General features: G+C 40.3%; 1 protein-coding gene across 3 annotated transcripts; it reads left to right on the top strand.

Moving 5' to 3' along the window:
- The first annotated feature begins 1,062 nt into the window (after positions 1-1,062).
- On the top strand, positions 1,063-19,810 carry cd82a (CD82 molecule a). 3 transcript variants are annotated; one of them, XM_057342516.1, is made up of 9 exons: positions 1,063-1,191; positions 10,941-11,013; positions 12,607-12,679; positions 16,057-16,181; positions 16,488-16,562; positions 17,979-18,077; positions 19,066-19,239; positions 19,332-19,415; positions 19,521-19,810. In XM_057342516.1, exons 2-9 carry the CDS (start codon positions 10,951-10,953, stop codon positions 19,596-19,598), a joined length of 771 nt encoding a protein of 256 aa, XP_057198499.1. In that variant the 5' UTR covers positions 1,063-1,191; positions 10,941-10,950; the 3' UTR covers positions 19,599-19,810. The 3 variants fall into 3 exon arrangements, with proteins under 3 accessions (XP_057198499.1, XP_057198506.1, XP_057198489.1); XM_057342523.1 differs by lacking the exons at positions 1,063-1,191; positions 10,941-11,013; positions 12,607-12,679 and adding an exon at positions 15,466-15,688 and having other exon boundaries at positions 17,979-18,074; positions 19,157-19,239; XM_057342506.1 differs by lacking the exons at positions 1,063-1,191; positions 10,941-11,013; positions 12,607-12,679 and adding an exon at positions 15,496-15,688.
- The last annotated feature ends 2,320 nt before the right edge of the window (positions 19,811-22,130 follow it).

A 22,130-nucleotide genomic window follows, 5' to 3' on the forward strand; every position in this document is an offset into this window, starting at 1 on the left:
TTTATTACTTGAACCACCTGCCTGTGAGTATAACTGTGATCGGCATTACAAGACAACATAAGTCACTCTTTAGCTATATAGCACATAAATTCTAGCTATTTGCGCCAATATTTTGTCCTATGACTTTCAGTGAATGATATCTGATAGTAGATTTTACTAGATACTTTACCTTAAAGCACTTTGAGCACAAAAGCGGTTTAAACATGCCTTAAAATATTATCTTCTTAATTATTTTCATCAATTTAAAGGATACTTCACCCAATAATGAAAATTCTGTCATCATTTACTCACCCTCAAATTGTTCCAAACCAGTATAAATTTCTTTGTTCTGCTGAACACACAGGAAGATATTTGGAAGAAAGTCAGATCTCATTCCCCATTGACTTCCATAGTATTTATTTTCCCTACTATTTGTTTAGTAAAATTATTTTTATAATATTTGTTTATCTGTGTTCTGCTTGCATTTGCTGTGCCTTATGTTTAGCTGTTTAGTTCAAATGATTATTGATAGCTTAAATTTTATTACATATTTAAGTATCACAATTTGCCCCACCACTTTTCGGAACCCCTGCCTGGTGATTAAAATTGTTGTACGCAAGAATAAAATGACATATTTGAACACAGCAAAATCGCCAGTGTTAAAAATGTAAAATTAACTCTCACAGTGTTTATATAATCCACACTTTGAGAGTGTGGATTATATATACACTGTGAGTGTTAATATGACCTTTTTCAACACTGGCGATTTTACTGTGAAAAAGTATTCAAGTATTTTAAAATGCAAAATACAGTCTCTCAAAGTATTTTATTACAAATTACATTTGACTTTTTTGTTAAGGAAAATACAAATGACAAAATACTCAAAAGTAATTAAATACGTATTTCAAATACATGTAATTAAAATACTGCCCATCTCTGCATGTGCTAAACATAAAAAGTTGGCCTCCACACTTCAGCAGATGTCATTCCTCAGAGTGAAATCTTTCGCATTCGATCCTGCTCATTAGCTAAAGTGGGAGTTTGATTCATGTGGTTGGTATTGGGTATTTCTCGCTAATGTCAAGAACAACCACACGGTGGAGAATGAGAGCAGACTTTATCCTTCAACGCCGAGCTGCTCACTCGCATTAAACTCATTAACGCTGGACGACACGCGCAGCCGACATCTATTGTACTTTCCCGACACTAAACGTGAGTATGCTTTTCTCACAGGACTTTTGATTAATTCAACGCATTTATGTTTGATACAGAATATGTGCTTTTATCCTACCCCCTAGATAGTTTGAGCTGAAAAACCTACGCATAAAGTGAAACATTGTAATTTTGTGTCTTTAAAACGTTTTAAAAGCGGATAGTTTAATGCCTCTTTGTGTCAAGTAACCTGTACTATTTGTTGTCTTTCATTCGTTTATTGCGCTGATGTGGCGCACGCTACAGTAACAGAGATCGACTGTTGAACTTTTATATCTTTAAGCTATATCATTTTTCTCTCTTGAGGTTAAGGATTTCCGTTCCTTTGAGAAATAAAGTCAACGTTATCACAATGGCAACGAATATGGCTGTTTTTCTCAACTTCATGATTTCGCTTTCATTTATAACAAATGAATCCTGCAGACGAGGAGTGTTATCCGTTTACAATGTTGTAGTTGAGTGACTTGAGCAACCATTTGTCTATCCTACACAAATGAAAACTCTATTGTTGTTCCCTTTAATAAGTTTTAAAGGACCATGTCTGTGAGTTCGGTTTAATTCACTGCTTATGAACTGTAATATGAGACTGTCCTATGTAGGTCAGGTCGGTTCACAACTATGTGATTTGGCACGTTTTGGAGGGGTGTCAGTCCTTTTTAGGTGTAGGTCTTTTTCTAAAAATGAGTTTGTTTTATGAGTTTTCTAATTTGGGAAATTGCATATCAACTACTAATCAGTTAGTGTCAAATACTGCACGATGATGATGAAGATACAATCATCATCATCGTATTTGAGAGTTTATTTGTCAGCACTTTTCCAAAGCTTTGATAAGTATTTTATTTAAAAAATATATATATATATATATTGTTTTTTTTCGTTTCGTTTCGTTTCGTTTCGTTTCTTTTCCTTTTTTTAACAAAAAGCAGATAGCAAACACACCCAGTTTGCCTGCATTCCATCAAGAGGTGATATCACAAACAGTCACACCTGGCTCTCTCGGTTTTAAAAAATGTCATCGCTTTAAAATTGAGCTCATGAATCTTCTACACAGAGCTCCTAAAACTGGACAACTTTTAATACTTTGTCCAGGCTATTTTAGTAGCTTCTTGTTCAGGCCACTTTAACATGACTGGTGGCATCAAGTTGGCCTTTGTGTTCAAGTTGCGAGATTAACTGTGCTAATGAATGTGCTCCTTGTTTCTGGTTAAAGTAGGCGTGGAGAGACAAGACCGTCGGCTCTTGTGGGCTTCCCCTTATTTGGGGTTTCACTTTTCTTTTCTTTTTTTCTGCATGCCGGGAAGAACAGCGTCGAATAGCGAGACTGTTTATTCTTTCAAGCAGGGCACTCCGCACCCCTTCATAGCAGCTCGTTTGTCATGCAAAGGTTTCAATATAGTTATCATGCAAATTACAAAAACTGGAAAGCTTTAGTGGTTGAATCGCTGATGAAGTATCAGTTTTTTGCTTCATGCTCATTTACTTTTATTCAAGGGTTGGTTCCGTATCAGTTGTGCACTTGTAAGCGCACTTTGGATTTTAAGGTTCCTGTCTCTTAGGGTGTTCGGTGTGGTAACTTGATGGCTGCAGTGAGCTCCTGAGTGTGTGAAGTTTCTCCCTTTGTTGGACTTGAAAAGCGTGGCTGAAAGCTGCCATTGTCATGGTGGGAAATCAAAGCTGGCCCAGTCTCTGTGAGCGTGGGGGAGGGTGGTCGTAGAACAGGGTATGAACTACAACCTCGGTGTACACGGGGTTGATGCGCTGAATGCTGATGAACTGAGGGCTGAACGCGCCTCTCTGTAGAGAATCCGTCTGATTAGTTCAAAGGGTTCAACCAAAAATGAAATTGTATGGCTTTCTTTCTTCTGCAGAACACAAAAGAAGATATTTTGAAGAATGTTGGAAACCGAACAACAACTGTGGTACCCATTGACTTGCATTGGTTTTGAGTCCATACAATAGAAGTGAATGGGTACCGCTGTTATTCAGTTATCTACATTCTTCAACAATATCTTTTGTGTTCTGCAGAAGTAGGAAAGTCATACAGGTTTTCATTTTTGAGTGAACCGCCCTTTTAAGACACTCTTAAAAAAGCCAAACTCACTAGCTTTGATTGACAAGCATTGCATTATTCACTTCTGAGGTGGTTTTTGTTGATATTCTTGCTAAAGCAGTTTCAGGATTGAGAGAGATAAGATAAAAATGCAGCTGAATGCCACTGATAAACTCCTGTAGATACATTGTCACCCCCTGTGGTAGCGTTCTGATTAAAATTTTAGTAAGTGCATTGTGACACACTTTTTATCAGTGCTGTGGTGGATGGATAAGTTACACGTGTCTCATTGGCACCCTCTTTATGTAGACATAATAGCCCTGACCTTCATATAAAGTACATCAGCTCAATGCTGCTGATGACCCTGAATAGAGGCACACAACTCTTACCAAGGCTGAATTTGTTTATGGCCCTTTTTGTTGTGTCTTAACGCACAGCGTTTGTGAGAGAGGTATAAATGAGTCCTTGTTTGACTGTGTAGAATGAGGAGGAAGTGCAGGTAATTTCATTCCGTGGACTTTTGTCTCATGGGACATATAAAGGCCCTGAAAAAAATTACGATCTCTCATGGCAGAAGGATATGAGAGGGTTTTAATTGGGCTGGTTGGCCTCCGCTCAGCAGCACTACAATTATCTCTCCAAAACTACATTAAAATTACACTAAATTTTTTGTCGGGTGAGTTTCTTTTGTCTCCTAAGGTTAGTTCCCCACAAACTGATTAAAAGGTTTTAATTAAATATGATTTTTTCTGGAAATGTAACTTTTTAGAAGGAAAAGGGTTTGATGTAATGGCACACTTGGCGGGCAGACATTATTTACTTGAGTCTTTATATTTCTGCAGACTTTTTCTTTTACTCCACTACATTTCCTGAACCAAATGTATACTTTTGCTCTGACACATTTCCCCTAAGCATGTTCATTACTACAAAATAAAAGCATAGAAACAGAACTGTAATAGACAAGTCGGCGATCCCCGTCACCATGACAGTGCTGAACCAATTATTGCTTAAAGCTCAATGTGCAAGTGCAAAAAGGTGCTCTCCGTGGTTAATGTCAACGCAAGGTTTTAATGTGCTGCTTCTTTTAAAGATAAACAGCAAATTTTTCAGTTTCAATGAATTATCAAATGACTGGGATGTTACTGTAAGGGAAATACAAGGAAAGAAAGAAATAAGGGCCAGACAGATTTGTTCCGATTTTGTTCCAAGTTGTTCTCAGAGGGATAATATTGGGGGTGGGAGGGTTATAATTTATAAAGTAAAGTTATAAAGATGTGGTTTCTGAACTTGTATTTTAATAGTTTAGCAATTTGGCAGCATGTTGTTCCAGATAAAACTACTGAGCTTGAGACAAATCCTTTTCAAAGTTGTAAATTTCCATGTAAGCGCCATTGTTTGCAATTCTTCTCAAATTTCCACATTGCTCCTTTTAAAGACTCTCTTTTCATTTTTTATCTTTATCCTAAATTTTTTTTTACTAACAACGTTTGCTTGACGTTTACTTGAAATACTTAAGAATATTTAATATAAAAAGTACTTTTGATTCTTAAATACAATTTTTATCTGTTACTTTAAGACTTTAACTCAAGTCATATTCTAAAAGGTTACTTTCAGTTCTACCAAAGACATTTTCTGGCAAGATATTTGTACTTTTAGTCAAGTATTGCTTTTAGGTACTTTATACATCACTGATCATAGATATAAAGTTGTTCAATAAGGTGTGTGAAAAGAGAGTCTTTAAAAGGAGCAATGTGGAAATTTGAGAAGAATTGCAGACAGCGGTACATTATGTAAGGTCTTTATACACCTCTTAAAACATAGTTATGTATATTATATTGCATTTGTAAATAGATCCTCAAAAAATTACATACTGGACCTTTAAATAATCCTCAAACCCTTCATATATCTTGTGGCCCATAAAGTTCTGTGCTGCTATTGTTGTCACGACGAGCGTGGAGAAGAACCCAAATGCAGGCAACGGCAGGTAAGGGGTTAACAGGGGTATTTTATTAATAACAAACAAATAACAAAACAAAAACCCACGCGGGGGAAAAATGGCAAAGACAATGGGAATAAATGATAACAGGAAAACACAGGAACCAAGAACTATTAACTAGACTATAAAACACTTGACTTAAACTGACATAAACAAGACCAACAATGACTCACGGTGGGAACAAGGAACATCGATTAGGACAGGTTTGAAATAAAACACGAANATTTGATATGTTATCTATATTCTATTGTGAATAAAATATAAGTTTATGAGATTCGTAAATGATTGCATTCCTTTTTTATTCACAATTTGTACAGTGTCCCAACTTTTTTGGAATCGGGTTTGTACAAGAGCCACAAGACAATGAAACATGAGGACTATTTAAAGGGTAGACAAACGAAGGATAATTAACGAGGGTAGGTGGGAAACATTAGACACGGCAGGAAAGCAATACATGAGACGAGAGGGGAGGGGCCAATGACAAGACACGAGAAAACACATGAGATATCAGAAGATAAACATCCCATGGTCTTCTCACACAAAACCTAAGGCTTTGCCATGGCTCTGCTACAGGACCAAGAAAAACATGACTAAATGAAGCAGAGCCATGACAGAAGCCCCCCCTTTAATGAGCACCTCCAGGTGCTCACCAAGGGGTAGACGGACGAGACAAGACCGACTGGGAGACAGACAGGACAAGGCAAAACAGAGAAAACAAAATCAACGGCAGACATGACAAAATAACAACAGGGCTAGGGTGGGACAATAAAAATAACAAACATGGGAGGGGGGGTGGGGCCAAACAAGGGCTCATAGGGGGCAGTCCATGGGGGTAGGGAGAAGGGGGAATAGTCTTAGTCCCCGGCTGCGCTCGAAGGCGCGGAGTCCTGGGGGACTTAGGGGAAGTCCTGGGGGGACCGCCGACCTGAGTGTCGGTGGGACATGGCTGGGACCCGGCTGGAAGGCCGGCTGGACAGGGCTTGACGCCGGCTGGACAGGGCTTGACGCCAGCTGGAAGGCCGGTTGGACAGGGCTTGACGCCGGCTGGAAGGCTGGCTGGACAGGGCTTGACGCCGGCTGGAAGACCGGCTGGACAGGGCTTGACGCCGGCTGGATGACCGGCTGGAAGGCCGGCTGGAAGACCGTCTGGACAGGGCTTGACGCCAGCTGCCCCCGGGCTGGCTCCCGGCTGGGATGCCAGCTGGATCACCGGCTGGTATGCCGGCTGGGACGCCGGCTGGATCATCGGCTGAGACGCTGGACTGGACACCGGCTGCACTGGACTGGGCACGACACTGGACATGACACTGGACACCGGACTGGACACCGGACTGGATGCCGGCTGCACCGGACTGGTTTCCGGCTGCACCGGGCTGGATGCCGGCTGCACCGGACTGGATGCCGGCTGCTACACCGGACTGGACACTGGACGCCGGCTGCACCGGACTGGATTCCGACTGCACCGGACTGGATTCCGGCTGCACTCCGGCTGCACTGGACTGGATTCCGGCCGCACCGGACTGGATGCCGGCTGCACCGGCATGGATGCTCCCCCGCTGCGCCTCTCCCTCCTTCTCCACACCGCCGGATCCATAGCCGACCTTGGCGAATCCGTGGGGACCGGAGGAGTCAGCCGACGTCATCCCCGGATCCCCCCTTCCCCGCCCGCTACCGGCGCCGCCAGAGTGAACGGGGACCGTGGAGCTCAAGCCGGAGGGTACTGAGTCCCCCCGGGTAGCGGCAGCCAGGTCGAGGCCCTCCGGCGTGATCGACCGCGAGGTGGAAGTCCCACGTGGAACCCCATCCCCGGGATCTTCCCGGTTGGCCACGAACCTGACCATTGCCGCGAACCCTAGGGGACCCAGCAGCCTCTTCTCAGACGGGGTGAGTTGCTGAGTGAGGCAGCAGTTGAAGATCGTCTTCAACTCTGCCTCGTTGAACTCAGTCGCCTCAACCACTGCCGAGAATGCCCCAGCGAACTCCCGGTTCCCGTAGTTCCCCTGGCGGAAACCTAGCAGCAAGCGGGCTAGGGCGGACTGTGAGGACGACGCCGTGCCATCCATCTTGCTGCCCGCTGGGTTCTGATATGGCTCTTGTATTCTGTCACGATCTCGTGGCGGAAGAACCCAGATGCAGGCAGGCAGAGGTGAAGGGGTTAACAGAGAGGATTTTTATTCTTTTAACAAAACAAAAGGTACAAAACAAAACACCCTCGATGGGGGAAAACGAAAGGTCACAAAATAATAATACAAACAACAGGACGCAGACTAACTGACACTAAACTAAAAATAAACAACACTTAGACAAAAACTTGACTGAACACTTACTACTGGACGGGGATTACACAGAAAACAGGAACACAGCGAACATGGCACACGAAAGGCACTCGACGACACCATATACAGGTAAGCACATCAAACGTAATACAAACCCGATTCCAAAAAAGTTGGGACACTACAAATTGTGAATAAAAACAGAATGCAATGATGTGGAAGTTTCAAATTTCAATATTTTATTCAGAATACAACATAGATGACATATCAAATGTTTAAACTGAGAGAATGTATCATTTTAAGGGAAAAATAAGTTGATTTTAAATTTCATGGCATCAACACATCTCAAAAAAGTTGGGACAAGGCCATGTTTACCACTGTGTGGCATCCCCTCTTCTTTTTATAACAGTCTGCAAACGTCTGGGGACTGAGGAGACAAGTTGCTCAAGTTTAGGAATAGGAATGTTGTCCCATTCTTGTCTAATACAGGCTTCTAGTTGCTTGACTGTCTTAGGTCTTCTTTGTCGCATCTTCCTCTTTACTGTATGATGCGCCAAATGTTTTCTATGGGTGAAAGATCTGGACTGCAGGCTGGCCATTTCAGTACCCGGATCCTTCTTCTACGCAGCCATGATGTTGTAATTGATGCAGTATGTGGTCTGGCATTGTCATGTTGGAAAATGCAAGGTCTTCCCTGAAAGAGACGACGTCTGGATGGGAGCATATGTTGTTCTAGAACTTGGATATACCTTTCAGCATTGATGGTGCCTTTCCAGATGTGTAAGCTGCCCATGCCACACGCACTCATGCAACCCCATACCATCAGAGATGCAGGCTTCTGAACTGAGCGCTGATAACAACTTGGGTTGTCCTTGTCCTCTTTAGTCCGGATGACATGGCGTCCCAGTTTTCCAAAAAGAACTTCAAATTTTGATTCGTCTGACCACAGAACAGTTTTCCACTTTGCCACAGTCCATTTTAAATGAGCCTTGGCCCAGAGAAAACACCTGCGCTTCTGGATCATGTTTAGATATGGCTTCTTTTTTGACCTATAGAGTTTTAGCCGGCAACGGCGAATGGCACGGTGGATTGTGTTCACCGACAATGTTTTCTGGAAGTATTCCTGAGCCCATGTTGTGATTTCCATTACAGTAGCATTCCTGTATGTGATGCAGTGCCGTCTAAGGGCCCGAAGATCACGGGCATCCAGTATGGTTTTCCGGCCTTGACCCTTACGCACAGAGATTGTTCCAGATTCTCTGAATCTTTGGATGATATTATGCACTGTAGATGATGATAACTTCAAACTCTTTGCAGTTTTTCTCTGAGAAACTCCTTTCTGATATTGCTCCACTATTTTTCGCCGCAGCATTGGGGGAATTGGTGATCCTCTGCCCATCTTGACTTCTGAGAGACACTGCCACTCTGAGAGGCTCTTTTTATACCCAATCATGTTGCCAATTGACCTAATAAGTTGCAAATTGGTCCTCCAGCTGTTCCTTATATGTACATTTAACTTTTCCGGCCTCTTATTGCTACCTGTCCCAACTTTTTTGGAATGTGTAGCTCTCATGAAATCCAAAATGAGCCAATATTTGGCATGACATTTCAAAATGTCTCACTTTCAACATTTGATATGTTATCTATATTCTATTGTGAATAAAATATAAGTTTATGAGATTCGTAAATGATTGCATTCCTTTTTTATTCACAATTTGTACAGTGTCCCAACTTTTTTGGAATCGGGTTTGTACAAGAGCCACAAGACAATGAAACATGAGGACTATTTAAAGGGTAGACAAACGAAGGATAATTAACGAGGGTAGGTGGGAAACATTAGACACGGCAGGAAAGCAATACATGAGACGAGAGGGGAGGGGCCAATGACAAGACACGAGAAAACACATGAGATATCAGAAGATAAACATCCCATGGTCTTCTCACACAAAACCTAAGGCTTTGCCATGGCTCTGCTACAGGACCAAGAAAAACATGACTAAATGAAGCAGAGCCATGACAATTGTGGCCTACATTTCCCTATGCATAAAGTTAGATGTTCAGGGATTTACCTAGTAGCTCTGTATAACATTTATTTATTTGCATTATAAGAAAGCTTATAATGTTCTCTAAGTTTGCACAGAATTGGCTTAAGCAATAGTGTAGCTGTGTTACAGCCCTAGAATTTGAGTAAGCTTTTATAATTCTAACCCATTAATGATGGCCAGAATGTGGGTAATGGTGTAAAAGTATGGCGACAGCCAGACACAGTCCAGATGAGAGTATTGACCTGTCCTGTGGAATTTAGTGCTGTTTACTGCATAGATTTATCTGATGAAATGGTGCATGGTGTGTTTGAAGGCAGGGCATAGTATGTATCAGAAATATAGGTTTGTGTGTATGATGGTAAGCATGTAATTTCAGGGTTTTTCCTGCATAGAGAAATTGGAGGCGGCCGCCTCCGTCAAATGACGTGCCGCCTCAGGCTCTCGCCAAAATTATGTTGCGAGTCTTCACAAGAAATGCTGTGTGCATTTAACAGACTGCCATTTGTAACTGCAGTTGCGACATTACGCCATAGTGGAGGCGCTGTTTCGTTATCAGCACACTGAGGCGCTAAAAAGAGTTGCAGAACAAGAGCCAGCCTGTGCTTCACGGCTGTTTGTTTTGCATCCAAGTACGTTTAATTTCTTGAAATTTATTAAATTAACATGACGTACATCATTGTAATGTCTTTAGCTGTGCAGTTGGATCCTTGAATAAGCGTATACTGTACACAGCGAGTTCGCCAGTATGAACGCCTCGCACACGAATGACTCATTTGAACCGATTCATTTAAACTATTGAACTTTTCAGTCACTAGCGAATATAAGAGATCCTTGAATCATTTAAAGTGAACCACAGAGAATGCAAGATGTGAACGAGCCTTGCTCATTTAGAAAGACTGGTTAATTCAGTTGGCTATTGTGGGCTGAAAAGTTAGTTGAAATGATAAAAAAGCTTTATTTGATTAAAAAAACATTTCTGTTTGGTTGAATAAAAGTAATGTTTTATATAACTTAATAATTGTCATTTTTATCTAAGTTTATTAGAACTTTTAATATGTCAAACTCAAAGTCACTTTGGTTAAGCCACTTAAAGGTACGGTAGGCCTACGTGTGTGTGTACAAGATCAGGATGGCACCACGTCTGCCTCATTTTGAGCCAGGAAAAACCCTGCATTTGCTATATTCAGTTGTCTTTTTATCAAACATTTAAGGAAAATAAAGTTGACCTACAGTATATTATTGATCCTGTGCATTCCATATATGTGTCTCGCTGATTCAATCATTGTTATATTGCTGATTTCTTCTTCTAATCTGTATCATGTCCATAGATCTGATATAAGATTATCATTAAATTCATGTTATTTCTCTGTTTTGGGTTTCTACAGGGTCAGAAAAATGGGGAAAGGATGCATCACTTCCACCAAGTACTTCCTCTTTCTCTTCAACCTAATCTTCTTTGTAAGTTTCATTCTTTCGCTTTTAAAGACCAAGTAATGGTTCATTAAGTAAAATATTTGGAGTTGATTCTTTTTACATGAACTCTGTGTAGTCATTATTAGTTTCATGTGTAAGTGTTTGAGAACCAACTGTTTTAACAGCCAAGCATTAGTAATGTAGAAGGTATGAACTGTTCTGCACAGGTTTCTTGCATATTCTTAGAACAGCGCCGTTAGATTTTCTCTAAGCCATCCTTGTTTCTTGTTCCTTGTTTCTTTTTATAATTTATACCGTGCGTTCAGCCCATTTATAACCCATGTCCTAGTTTTCATAACATGTACTACAAAACTGATATTCTGAATCTGTGTTATCCAAACCTTTCCATAAATAAGTCAATGATGTTTAATGTCTTCCAGGCAAAGCCACATGTGTTTCAGCTGTACGTATTTTATAGCAGTCTTGCATCTGTCTCTTACAAAAATGCGCTCTTCATTACCATCCAGATGAAGTGTTTGCTATTCGTTTCACCGACAGTTTACTCTTTTATTATATATTATATTCTTAGAGAAACACTCTCTCTTGTCATCCTTGGGCTTGTTCCATGGAGAAAAATTGAAACTGCTGTTCCAAGTTTATTCTTTTTGTTTCAGGCCTGTGTGCTCAGGCTCACAAATTACAGAAAGAGCAGAAAGATTAATTTTATTGGTAACATTATTTAACCCTTTCACCAATTTTCTTGTTTACATTATAACTGGGCCCAATTTTTTTTAACTGTGTTATTTTTGCACCAGTAGATTCACTAAATGGATTTGCAAAAAATCTATTTCAATCAATTTCTAATATTATTTAAATCCTATTTTTATGTAGAACTTGTACATTGTACAACTTTCTATTACATTTTCTGACCATACCTACATTTCACTACAAGTTGTATCATGTGTATAACTGTGTAAGTGACGACTGAACAAATTGAATCGAATTGAATGGAATTATGTAAATTTTCCAGACACTTCCCCCTTGTCTTCAAAGGGTCTCCCCCAATGTTATATTAACATATTACTCTTAAGGAAGTTGAACATGTGACAACAACGTTGAGAGAGCGTGTTTCTTGTGTTGCCGTGGCATACATTGTGTACGCAGAGGAAAAGTAGGTAGAGCCAACGGCAGTTTGATGGATTACAGTACAGCGGCATTGGCTGGGACAGTAAGCTGTGCATCCCTGTGAGATAAGAAGAGTATATTGGGGGGTTCAATGGGGTTAGTGAAGGCCGTGGTGAACTCATGCTACATCCGCTGAGCTCCCCCCTCCCCTCCTGCCACGCAGAGGCACGGCTCAATCAGTCCCAGATGTTAGCTGAGAGGAAAGGGACATCAGGGAACAGTCCAGGGCTTCCTAAAGGCCAGGATTAGTGTGTCGCTCACACATACACACCGCCGTCCTGCCTTAAACATACGCTGTTTTTCATGGAAGGCATTAATACTCAAACTTTCCCTCTTTAGCTCTGTCCAAGAGATTTGGAGCGAACAAGTTGCAGCTTGTAAATTGAAATGTGAGGCCCCTGTTTTCCCCTCTTGTCCTGTACTGCATGATTGATTCTCCTTTTTTTTCTACAGATCTTCGGATCTACGATTATGGGATTTGGCCTGTGGATCCTCCTAGACAATCAGAGCTTCATCGCAGTGTTGCGTAAGCCTCTTTACCTGTCTTTGTAAAATGCGGGGGAACTGAAGTAAAAGCATCAAATGTGACAGATGAGACCATCAATGACTTGAATGTACTTTAAGTGGAAAAATGATGCTTTCAATAACCCAAATCTTTTCTTTAAGATGGGTTAAAATTGCACACGCATTAATCTAAAAGGCTATTCATGGCCCCCTCGGAGAGTTTCTTTTCTGTTAGTTGGCTGTAGTAAAATCCAAAGTAAGAGAAGAGTTTTTATGTTCTCATTAGTGAACCTTTCTTTTAGCCTGTTCTGCCTCTGAATCGAACCTCCCGGGCCTGTGCGCCAGTGAGTCAGACCCACTTTTACAGCGGCATCTGTCTCTGGTTTGCTTTTGTTTGATGAGCGCCGTTAGTCTCGTCTTAAACCGCGTGATTCAGGCTCTGGGATGGACGGTCCAGGATGGACGCTGTATTTTTCACCACCCCTCCCCCAACTGCTCGCTTCTGATCTGTTTTCCATCCCAGAGGCCATTGCAGCCGGCTCTGGGTCACTGGGTCTGTGTTTCACATATGCTGCCAAGCGGGCCGGAGCTACAGGCTCACAGCTGGCCTCGGATCATCATCTATTGAATGTCCGAGACGCGCGGCGGCCCTCTAAGTACGAGACAGGCAGGGTCTGTGTGTGACATAGGACGTCTGAGGCAGTGTGCAGGTGCTCGCTTGCAGCCACACAGGGCTCTTTTAGCAGCTCCCACATTAGCATGCATCACGTCACTGCTCGGATCAGTCCTCTCTTCGCGTTAGTCATTGGAAAGCACTGGTGATACAGTATATCTGTATATATGGAACAGCATGTCTCTTTATCTCATTTTCTGTTTCGTTGTGGTAGTTTCAAATGGTCTCTCTGACAGTCCTCTGATTTACAGAACAGTCACAGCATCTAACTTTCCTTTCTGGAAAAGTTCTCAGCATTTTGAAGGTTGTCTTGCGAAACTGCGGCCCGCATGACCCGAGACATAACCCCCAGTTGGAGTGGCTGTGCCGGAAAAAAGTTTCTGTTACCGAAGAACCGCGTGCGTTTGATGGATTGCACACAGCAGAACTTTGATTTAGGAAAGCCTAGGCTCGCACCATAGCATGATACCGACAGCAGTGAATCTGTCTCGTATTCCTCCTTTCCACGTCATATTTCATACGACTGACACATTCCTGCAGTGAACAGTGGCTGTTGGCTGGGACTGCAGCCATGCCTTCAGTGTGGAGAACTTTTCTCCATTATAAAAAAGTTGCTGAACATCATTGTTTTTCTAATCCAGATGTCAGTGGCCTTCAGTGGCATAGTGATCTCCAAAGGGTTTCCTGTTTCCTTTAGACACCACCATTAGACACTTCAGCAACATGGGGTGAAATGAGATTTACAGTACTAAAGCCAGAAAAGTGAAAACTAACGTGCAGACATATATGCTGTGTTCTTGTATTTATGGAAAATTATAGAAGTTTTTCCATTTTGGGGGGCTTGCATTGGACAGCATAAGTGAAACAGGATCATTGAGTTGATTTTTCTCCTCAGCCAAACGCTTTGAACTTGGTTTCTGGTGAGCACAGCAGTTAAAGCGACAAAGGAATTTGCTTTAGTGAGAAAAAACGTCGTATTTGCCTATTGTTTTAGGAATTGTTATGGTGACAGAGAATTTTGATAATATTTACCACATGGCACAAAAACGGCGTTGCCTCACTATTTCCAACTCAAAACTCCAGCTCAATTTTTAAAAATCCAATTACAGCTGTTTACTGATAGTTAAGCCATTTCAGGACAGCTGAATGCCATGTCTCTGACTCATGCTGTGTTAAATGCTGTGTCCCTGAATCTCCTTACTATAAACACCATTGGCTGAAATAATTCCAAATCAAACTCGCTCTGCATTGTTCCATTAAATACCAATTGTATTTACTTAACCGTGATTAAAGGTGATTTAACATCCATAACCTTTCAATTTCCAACCACAGACTGCTCATTGGGCAGCTCGATCTTAATCATTAATATCTACATTTCAGTTTGACTACTTAATCTAATACTTAGGGATAGTTCACCCAAAAATGAAAATTCGGTCATCATTTACTCACACAAAACAAGATATTTTGAAGAATGTTGGTAGCCGAACCATGGCGTTACCCATTGACTTGCATTGGTTTTGTGTCCATACAATAGAAGTCAAAGGGTACCGCTGTTCTTCGGTTACCAACATTCTTCAAAATATCTTCTTTTCTGTTCTGTAAAAGAAAGAAATACATGTTTGTAATGACAAGAGGGCGAGTAAATGATGACAGAATTTTCTTTTTTGGGTGAACTATCCCTTTAAGGCAAGCTTAAACATGATTATATTTTAACTATAACTATAAAGATGACATTTTAAAAATCATTCTAAATGTAAGAGAATGGTCTACAGCAGATGTATAGTGAAAAAGACACAAAGGAATTATGTCATTGGGATTACTTTCAGAGTTATTTTTTCCAGCTGATGAACAACAAAACATTGACTGCCAATTAAAATCTGTTCTAATGTAAAGGGCTCCCACATTTAAAATATAAAAGTGCAGCACACGAGCCTAGAATAAACAATGATATCATCCGTTGGTGTGGACACTAATACACTGTCGTCTTGGTTATCACTCTTAGTGTGAACAGGCCTTTAGAGCACATTTTGTGAGCTATGTAAAAGATGAAGTCATTGTGTTACTTGTGCTATCACGCAAGCTGTAATCATCAGGGCTGAGGGGGTCATCGCGGGCATCATCAGACATGACCGTTCCAAGTCTGATGATAGCTCTGATGATAAGAGCTTGGTTTCGTAACCATGATTACATCAGGTCACATGACGGCCCATTGTATCCGTAGCACCCACAGTCACACAATCACACAGACAGCCCCACAGGGCTCCGCTCCACACTGCAGTATTGTTTGCCAGGCTGTCTGTGCTAAAGTTGTTTTTGCCGGGGAGCCATTGAGGTATTCTGAGGATTCTCAGTCTGACGGTATGCACGAGTCTGAATGAATCAGGAAGTTGAATCACTTTCGGGAGTAAAGACACAGAGAGGCACAACTGTAGTGAAGATTGCAAGGGAAGCCTGCCAAATAAATCTCAATATTACACAATTCATACTCAAGGATAGACAGGCGATACTGGCGTTGAGCATTTCACTGAGAACGTGCCAAACCAATGTAATCTGAATAGTAAAAGTGCATAGCTTTAGGAAAACCAAAGTGGACACGGTGATTGTAAACGTGATTTAATTCAAATCTATCATGTGTTGATTTTAAGTAGGCAAGAGGAACGTATGAATGATGTTTCGTGAATTATGTGGTACATATGGAAGTGAAACTTGTTTGTATTTATTTACAGAGGACTCATCCATTGCCTTAAAGGTGGCCACTTATATTCTGATTGGTGTGGGATCATTCTCCATGATTCTGGGATTTCTGGGCTGTCTGGGGACCATCTATGAGATCCGCTGTTTGCTTGGATTTGTAAGTCACGCACACATAAATGCACAAGCTCAAACATGGTTTTAACTCAATTCTAAATAGGTTCCTGTTTGTTTTTCAAATAACATATTTCCATGCAAATCCAAAGAGGAACCTCTGCCCTCTGTGTTAACATGAGTGTCATATGGAAATTTTAACCGTGCTGTGTGGTTTCTTGTCACTTGACCTGAGTAGACTGGATTGAACCAGCTGTTGCACATATGTGCTGACTGTGAAATACATGCGAGGCTGACATATGTGGTGGGTGTATACATGAGCCCTCGTTTCTGTCTTTTTTCTCCTTTACAGTACTTCACCTGTCTGTTAGTCATTCTCCTCGCTCAAGTGGCTGCTGCCGTTCTCATCTACTTCCAGCGTGATGTGGTGAGTGATCGCCCCAATGCTTAACACCCGAATGTGACAGCCAGCTTGGCAGCACAGTATTTAGGATGCAGGACTCTCACAGGCTGCATGTGTTTTGCTTATAAAAAACCCGGCTTATGTTTTATAAAAAGGTTTAGACTAAATCTCCATGTGGTCCATTTTCATTGTGAAGGTTTTGTTTAAATTTCTAGAGCAGCACAAAAAGAGGTCAAGGGAATTAGGGCTGAAAATAAAAAGACACTGCCCCCTATTGCACATATTAGGAAATGCTTCTTTGCAGGATTGTTTTTGTTACTGTAGGTAGACCTTCACCATATTGACCCATGAGAAGGAAATACATGACATGTTGTTGACACAGGATAAGGACAAAGAGTTGGACGCACACACACCTTACCCTAAACCCAACCCAAACCTAATTATAACCTAAACAGGTATATAACCTAATTATAATCTATAAACAGGTAGTTATAAATACAATACCATTACCCTATTGTAATCCACACCCTAACCCCAAAATAACTTTTTTCCCTTTTACAATGTTCACAAATGTTGATGTCTCGAGAGAGAGGTTATGCTCAGTTTTGGGTACAGAATATAGAATAAGCGGCTATACACGCACGCACACACACAGACAAACTCCACCTGGGTCAGCTATCAGCAAGTGTCTCTAAGGACATGATAGGAAGCATCTGAGCAGGATACATTAGTCATAAATCATAGAGAATTTGGGGCAGATAGATTTTGAATAAAACCACGAGCTATTAACCGCCAGCTAGATAGTTGAAGATATATTTTTTACTACAAATGCTGCATTTGCTTTTTTCTGTAACTCGTAACTGGCTAAACTCTTTCACAGTTTCACAGACATGGCTTAGCTTAAGCAAGGACTATGCCTTAGTTAAATTAGGATAATTAAGTCGCTTTTATTAAAATTTTATTTTAGGCAGGCTTTTCGATGACTATATCACTTGTTTTAGGGTTACTTATGGTCTTAATGATTATGTTTTGTTTTATTTATTCTAATGTTTACTTTTGTATGCTTGTTTATGATTACTTTGATTTATGTCAGTTAGATCATATGTTGTATTAATGGTTTTATGAATTGTTGTTCTATTCATTGTACGGTGTCCTTAGTGTCTAGTAAGGCGCCTTGAAATAAAAATAAAAATAATAAAAAATGCCTTCGATAAAAACATTACTGGTGTGCATCTTGAGACAAAACAATGGGAATGACATATTTTAAGATGTCACAGCAATTTATTGTCAGTTAAGACAGCTCAAACTTTTATTTTACTCTGGGACTACTCTTAAGCCTTTTCTGTGAAACCGGGCATTAGTGACCATTCAAAGTGAATCTGAGGTCGAACACCTGGGGCTAAAATAATAATCCACTTACCCTTTTAACTCTGGTTTCAGTTGAGGAAGGAGACAACTGAAATTGTGTCCAAAATCACGGTGAACTACCCTGGACAGAACAAAACAGCTGAGCAGGCCTGGGACTACATCCAGAGAACAGTGAGTTGAAAATGGGCTAAATTCCTTATGAAGTCACTCAACATTATCTCAAGCTCGAGTGTATTAAAGGGATAGTTCACCCATAAATAAACATTCTGTCATCATGTTGTTCTGTTCGAGTTGTTCCAAAACTGTGTAAATTTCTGTGTTCTGATGAGCACAGAGAAAGGTATTTGGAAGAATGCTTATAACCAAACAGTTGTTGGACCCCATTGACTCCCATAGTAGGAAATTACTTCATAATTTCTTTGATCTGTTGAACACAAAAGAATATATTTGGAAGAATGTAGGAAAGCAAACAGCTCTGGGGCACTTTTGGCACAGGTTTCCTGTTACTGTGGGAGCTTCTGGAATGTAAAAACGCTCACTTTGCCCTGAGAGAGATTAATGTTTCAGATCGGTTTTACAGCTGACAGTTCAACACATTTGCCCATATTTAACAAGCCATGTCAATGACACCAAAATGGCTCCAAACCTTCATGAGAAATTACAGTGTCTATATGCATTATTCACGAATACTTGTGGGTTAGAGGCTATAAAGACTTACTGAAGTGCCTTGAAATCTGCAGCTTTGTTCGATGCATTGAGGTAATTTTCTCTGAAACATCATGAAATTCAGGTGGGACACATTGAGTGGCTCCTGCCCTTTTAAAATGGTCAATGGTGTGTGCAGATGCAAGATTCATTAGATTCTAGGGCGCCTTTGATTGTTCTGATTTGATGAGAAGCTGAAGTGCAGAATGATTTCATAAAAATCGTTGATTCTTTTTGAGATACTGTAAGTTTTGAATGCTTATATCTTCTAAATAGGAATTTCATCAATGTTTTGGATCACACTAGTTATCCAAAGATAGATATCCTTAAAGCTAACTATATTCATACTTAAAGCCAAAAACCTTTAAATTGAACGGGGACTTTTGTCATTTTGGTTTATAGTCAAGCTAAACCTATATGACTCTTTATGCTATTGTTTTTTCCCTGTCCTCAGATGCAGTGTTGTGGCTGGGATGGGCGTATGGATTGGTTTTTAAACCATGTAATAAAGAACAATTCACAGTTTTTGTACCCATGCTCCTGCCACAATACTTCCTTCCCTCCTTCTAATGTTGCAGATAGTGGCTTCTGCGAGGCCACATCTAAGGACTGGCCCACCTATGAGATGGTATGGGAAATCAACACTTAGCAACAATAAGTTTAGCTTACATTTGCAGTTCAGTTGAGTGACCTTATAACAACATATTGTGTCTTTAACAGGGCTGCCTGGCGAACGTGGAGAGCTGGCTCTTCACAAATTATGGAGTCATTCTTGGAATCTGCCTTGGTGTGGCTGTCATTGAGGTATGTTTTATCTCTTCTGCCTCAGTAGTGTTCACTGAAATGCAATGTCAATGTACTATTGGAACATTTATATTTTGATCTGACCAATTCATATGTTGCCCACAGCTCCTCGGTATGATTCTGTCCATGGGCCTTTGCAAAAGTGTACACCAAGAGGACTACACCAAAGTGCCAAAGTACTGAAGACACATGGACGCACACACACACATGGACGCATTCTGTTCTCCCTTATTTACATGGAAAAACAGCTCTCCCTCTTTTTCTACAGTACACACAATGTTTCCAAAAGATGAACTTGCGATTTAAGATTTAGGTTTGTGTTTATGAACCGCATAAGCTCACTCTTCATCTGTAACAATATGTAAATCCTCTGTGATATATCTAATCGAGTCTTTTCAGTGCAACTCGAATAGTCCTATTGTGTGACCTAAAGGGTAGGACATGAAAGCTGCCCACATCAATTAATGAAAAGCTTGTGACCTGAGGTTCCTCAGTAGTCTATTTGTACAACAACAGTCTTAACACCCATTTGCTTTGATGTTCCTTCATTATAGCGGCCCAAACTCTGAGCTAACAGCCTATTTAACTTCGGTTTATGCTTTATTGAAAACAGAAAAACCACAAAGGCCTGCTTTTGTTTAATCAAGGGACTTTTTGTTAGATATTTAACCTGTGTTCATTCTGTGATGTACAAAGACTGACAGGATTGCCACTCTGTCCTTAAATGAGTCAGAGAAAAAAAATAATTATAGAATTATTTCTATTTGATAATTCTGTCATTTATGTTTGTACATCAGCGTTGTTTTTGGGTTGTGCTTTTGCTTGTTTTTTATTAGTGTGTATATATTTTAGCTTATTTTACCATGCTGGTTTTAGGATTTGAAGACGTTAAAATTTCCCTTTTTGTACAGAGGATAATTTTATGTTTTTTTACATCCTTAAGTTGAGGATATTTGTAAGAAGGTACAATATGAAGCTTTTCCTTGATGGTGTGAACCAAATGAAGATTAGCGTAACCCCCAAAGTTGACTGCAGATTTTTTCATTGATCCTTATTTAACAGCTTTAAGTGACGCCATTATTTCCTTAATTGTATACTTGTTATACAGCAAGTATTTGGTAGAAAAATGCTTACAGTATTTTTTTGTCTGAAATTTTTAATATGTGAAATGTTGAATTCCTAATTAAAGATACACTCTTATTTTACTGTTCAAACGAAACAATAAACATGTTTTTCTTTAAAACAGGAAATACACTCCCTTACCAAATAACTGAAGGATAGAAATATTGCAATTACATGTACCTTTCTTAAGATGAACGTTACAATAAAAAACTCACTCATCCTACTTGGTGCATAGTAACGTTTTGTAAATCTGACATGTATGTTTGCCAGATTTCCACTAGGTGGCAACAGCACGTCTAACATGAGCTGGGAAGAAGGCGGTCAACAGTCTTTGGGCCCTATTTTAGCTGTGCACCCATGACAAAAATATATGTTTTTGTCAATATATAAATCACAAAAATATAGTGCGCCGTTGACTTCAGACCAGGTTTCAGTCGGTCAATGGCGCAGTCTATTTCAGTTGCCTCAAAATAGCCTCGAACACACCTCGTATTCAGACCAGCACGCCCATGGGCGCACAAATGGGCGCAAATGCATTTGCTATTTAACCAACGGGACGTGAAAATGAAGACTGCGTCGAGCTGAAACTAGAAAAAAACACTTGCGTCGCGCATTGCGCCAAGTGTATGATAGAGCCCCATGTGTTGATTTTCATAAATAATAAATAACCGTATCACCAAATCTCCAAAATAAACCTTGAAATACTCTATACTGTATATAACCACTAACAAACACATATTTCACTGTTCCCTATTAACTCTTAAGTGATGTTTCATGTACTTCTGCAGCCAGATGGTGGTCTTCCTCCAGGGATCAGGTCTGTATTACTCTTGTGCGTTTCTGGGAAGTGTTAAATGACAGGACCCACCCCTTCTCCCTCAACAATAGCGGGTTCATTGCCACCTGCTCGCCCTCTTCACATCCGACTGCCCACCGAGCTCCATCCTGTTTTTACAAGACTGTGATTTCCCAGCGTCTTGTCTACATGCCATGATATAAAACAGGAAATTATGAAATAGATATAATAAATAGAAAACTTTTCTATATGGTAAATACAAAAATAAAAACCAAAGAGAGTCAAAACAAAAACTTTGTATTAGCACCTATTGTATTATTGCTCCTGTATGACATATCGCTTTATTGCTCCCTGAACTCTCTGTTAAGTCGCTTTGGATAAAAGCGTCTGCTAAATGACTAAATGTAAATGTAACGTTGAAAATAATCAAAACAATTAGCAGTTGCTAGTTTGCTAATCTCAGTACAACACAGTGGAGAAACTTTATTACAGTCCTATCATGTAATGTTAACGTGGAACTCACTTAACATTACTGTTGTGTCGTTGAACAATGAAAATTAAGCCATTCAGCGATACAAATATCATAGAAAAGCACCAACATACGGTGCTTCTTCACTTTCATTCACTCCGTTAGTATTCAGATGGACTCCACCTACAGGTTGAACTGCACACCAGCAGTACCAATACACACATGTAATTTACACTTGTAAGCACAGATAAATGAATATGTTGAGTTTAATCACGTTCTATAATTCAGAGTTGTCATTGCAAAGTTAAACTAAGTAAAGAAAAAATGT

This window comes from Triplophysa rosa, linkage group LG1, assembly GCF_024868665.1.
Source record: "Triplophysa rosa linkage group LG1, Trosa_1v2, whole genome shotgun sequence".
In the NCBI taxonomy this organism is placed as follows: domain Eukaryota; kingdom Metazoa; phylum Chordata; class Actinopteri; order Cypriniformes; family Nemacheilidae; genus Triplophysa; species Triplophysa rosa.

Bases quoted from the DNA above. Each gene is read 5' to 3' on its own strand.
- cd82a (XM_057342506.1), top strand. From the start codon at position 15,511: ATGATTACATCAGGTCACATGACGGCCCATTGTATCCGTAGCACCCAC. The intron at 18,078-19,065 runs GTGAGTTGAAAA...CCCTGTCCTCAG, and splicing joins GGGACTACATCCAGAGAACA to ATGCAGTGTTGTGGCTGGGA. The intron at 19,240-19,331 runs GTATGGGAAATC...TGTCTTTAACAG, and splicing joins ACTGGCCCACCTATGAGATG to GGCTGCCTGGCGAACGTGGA.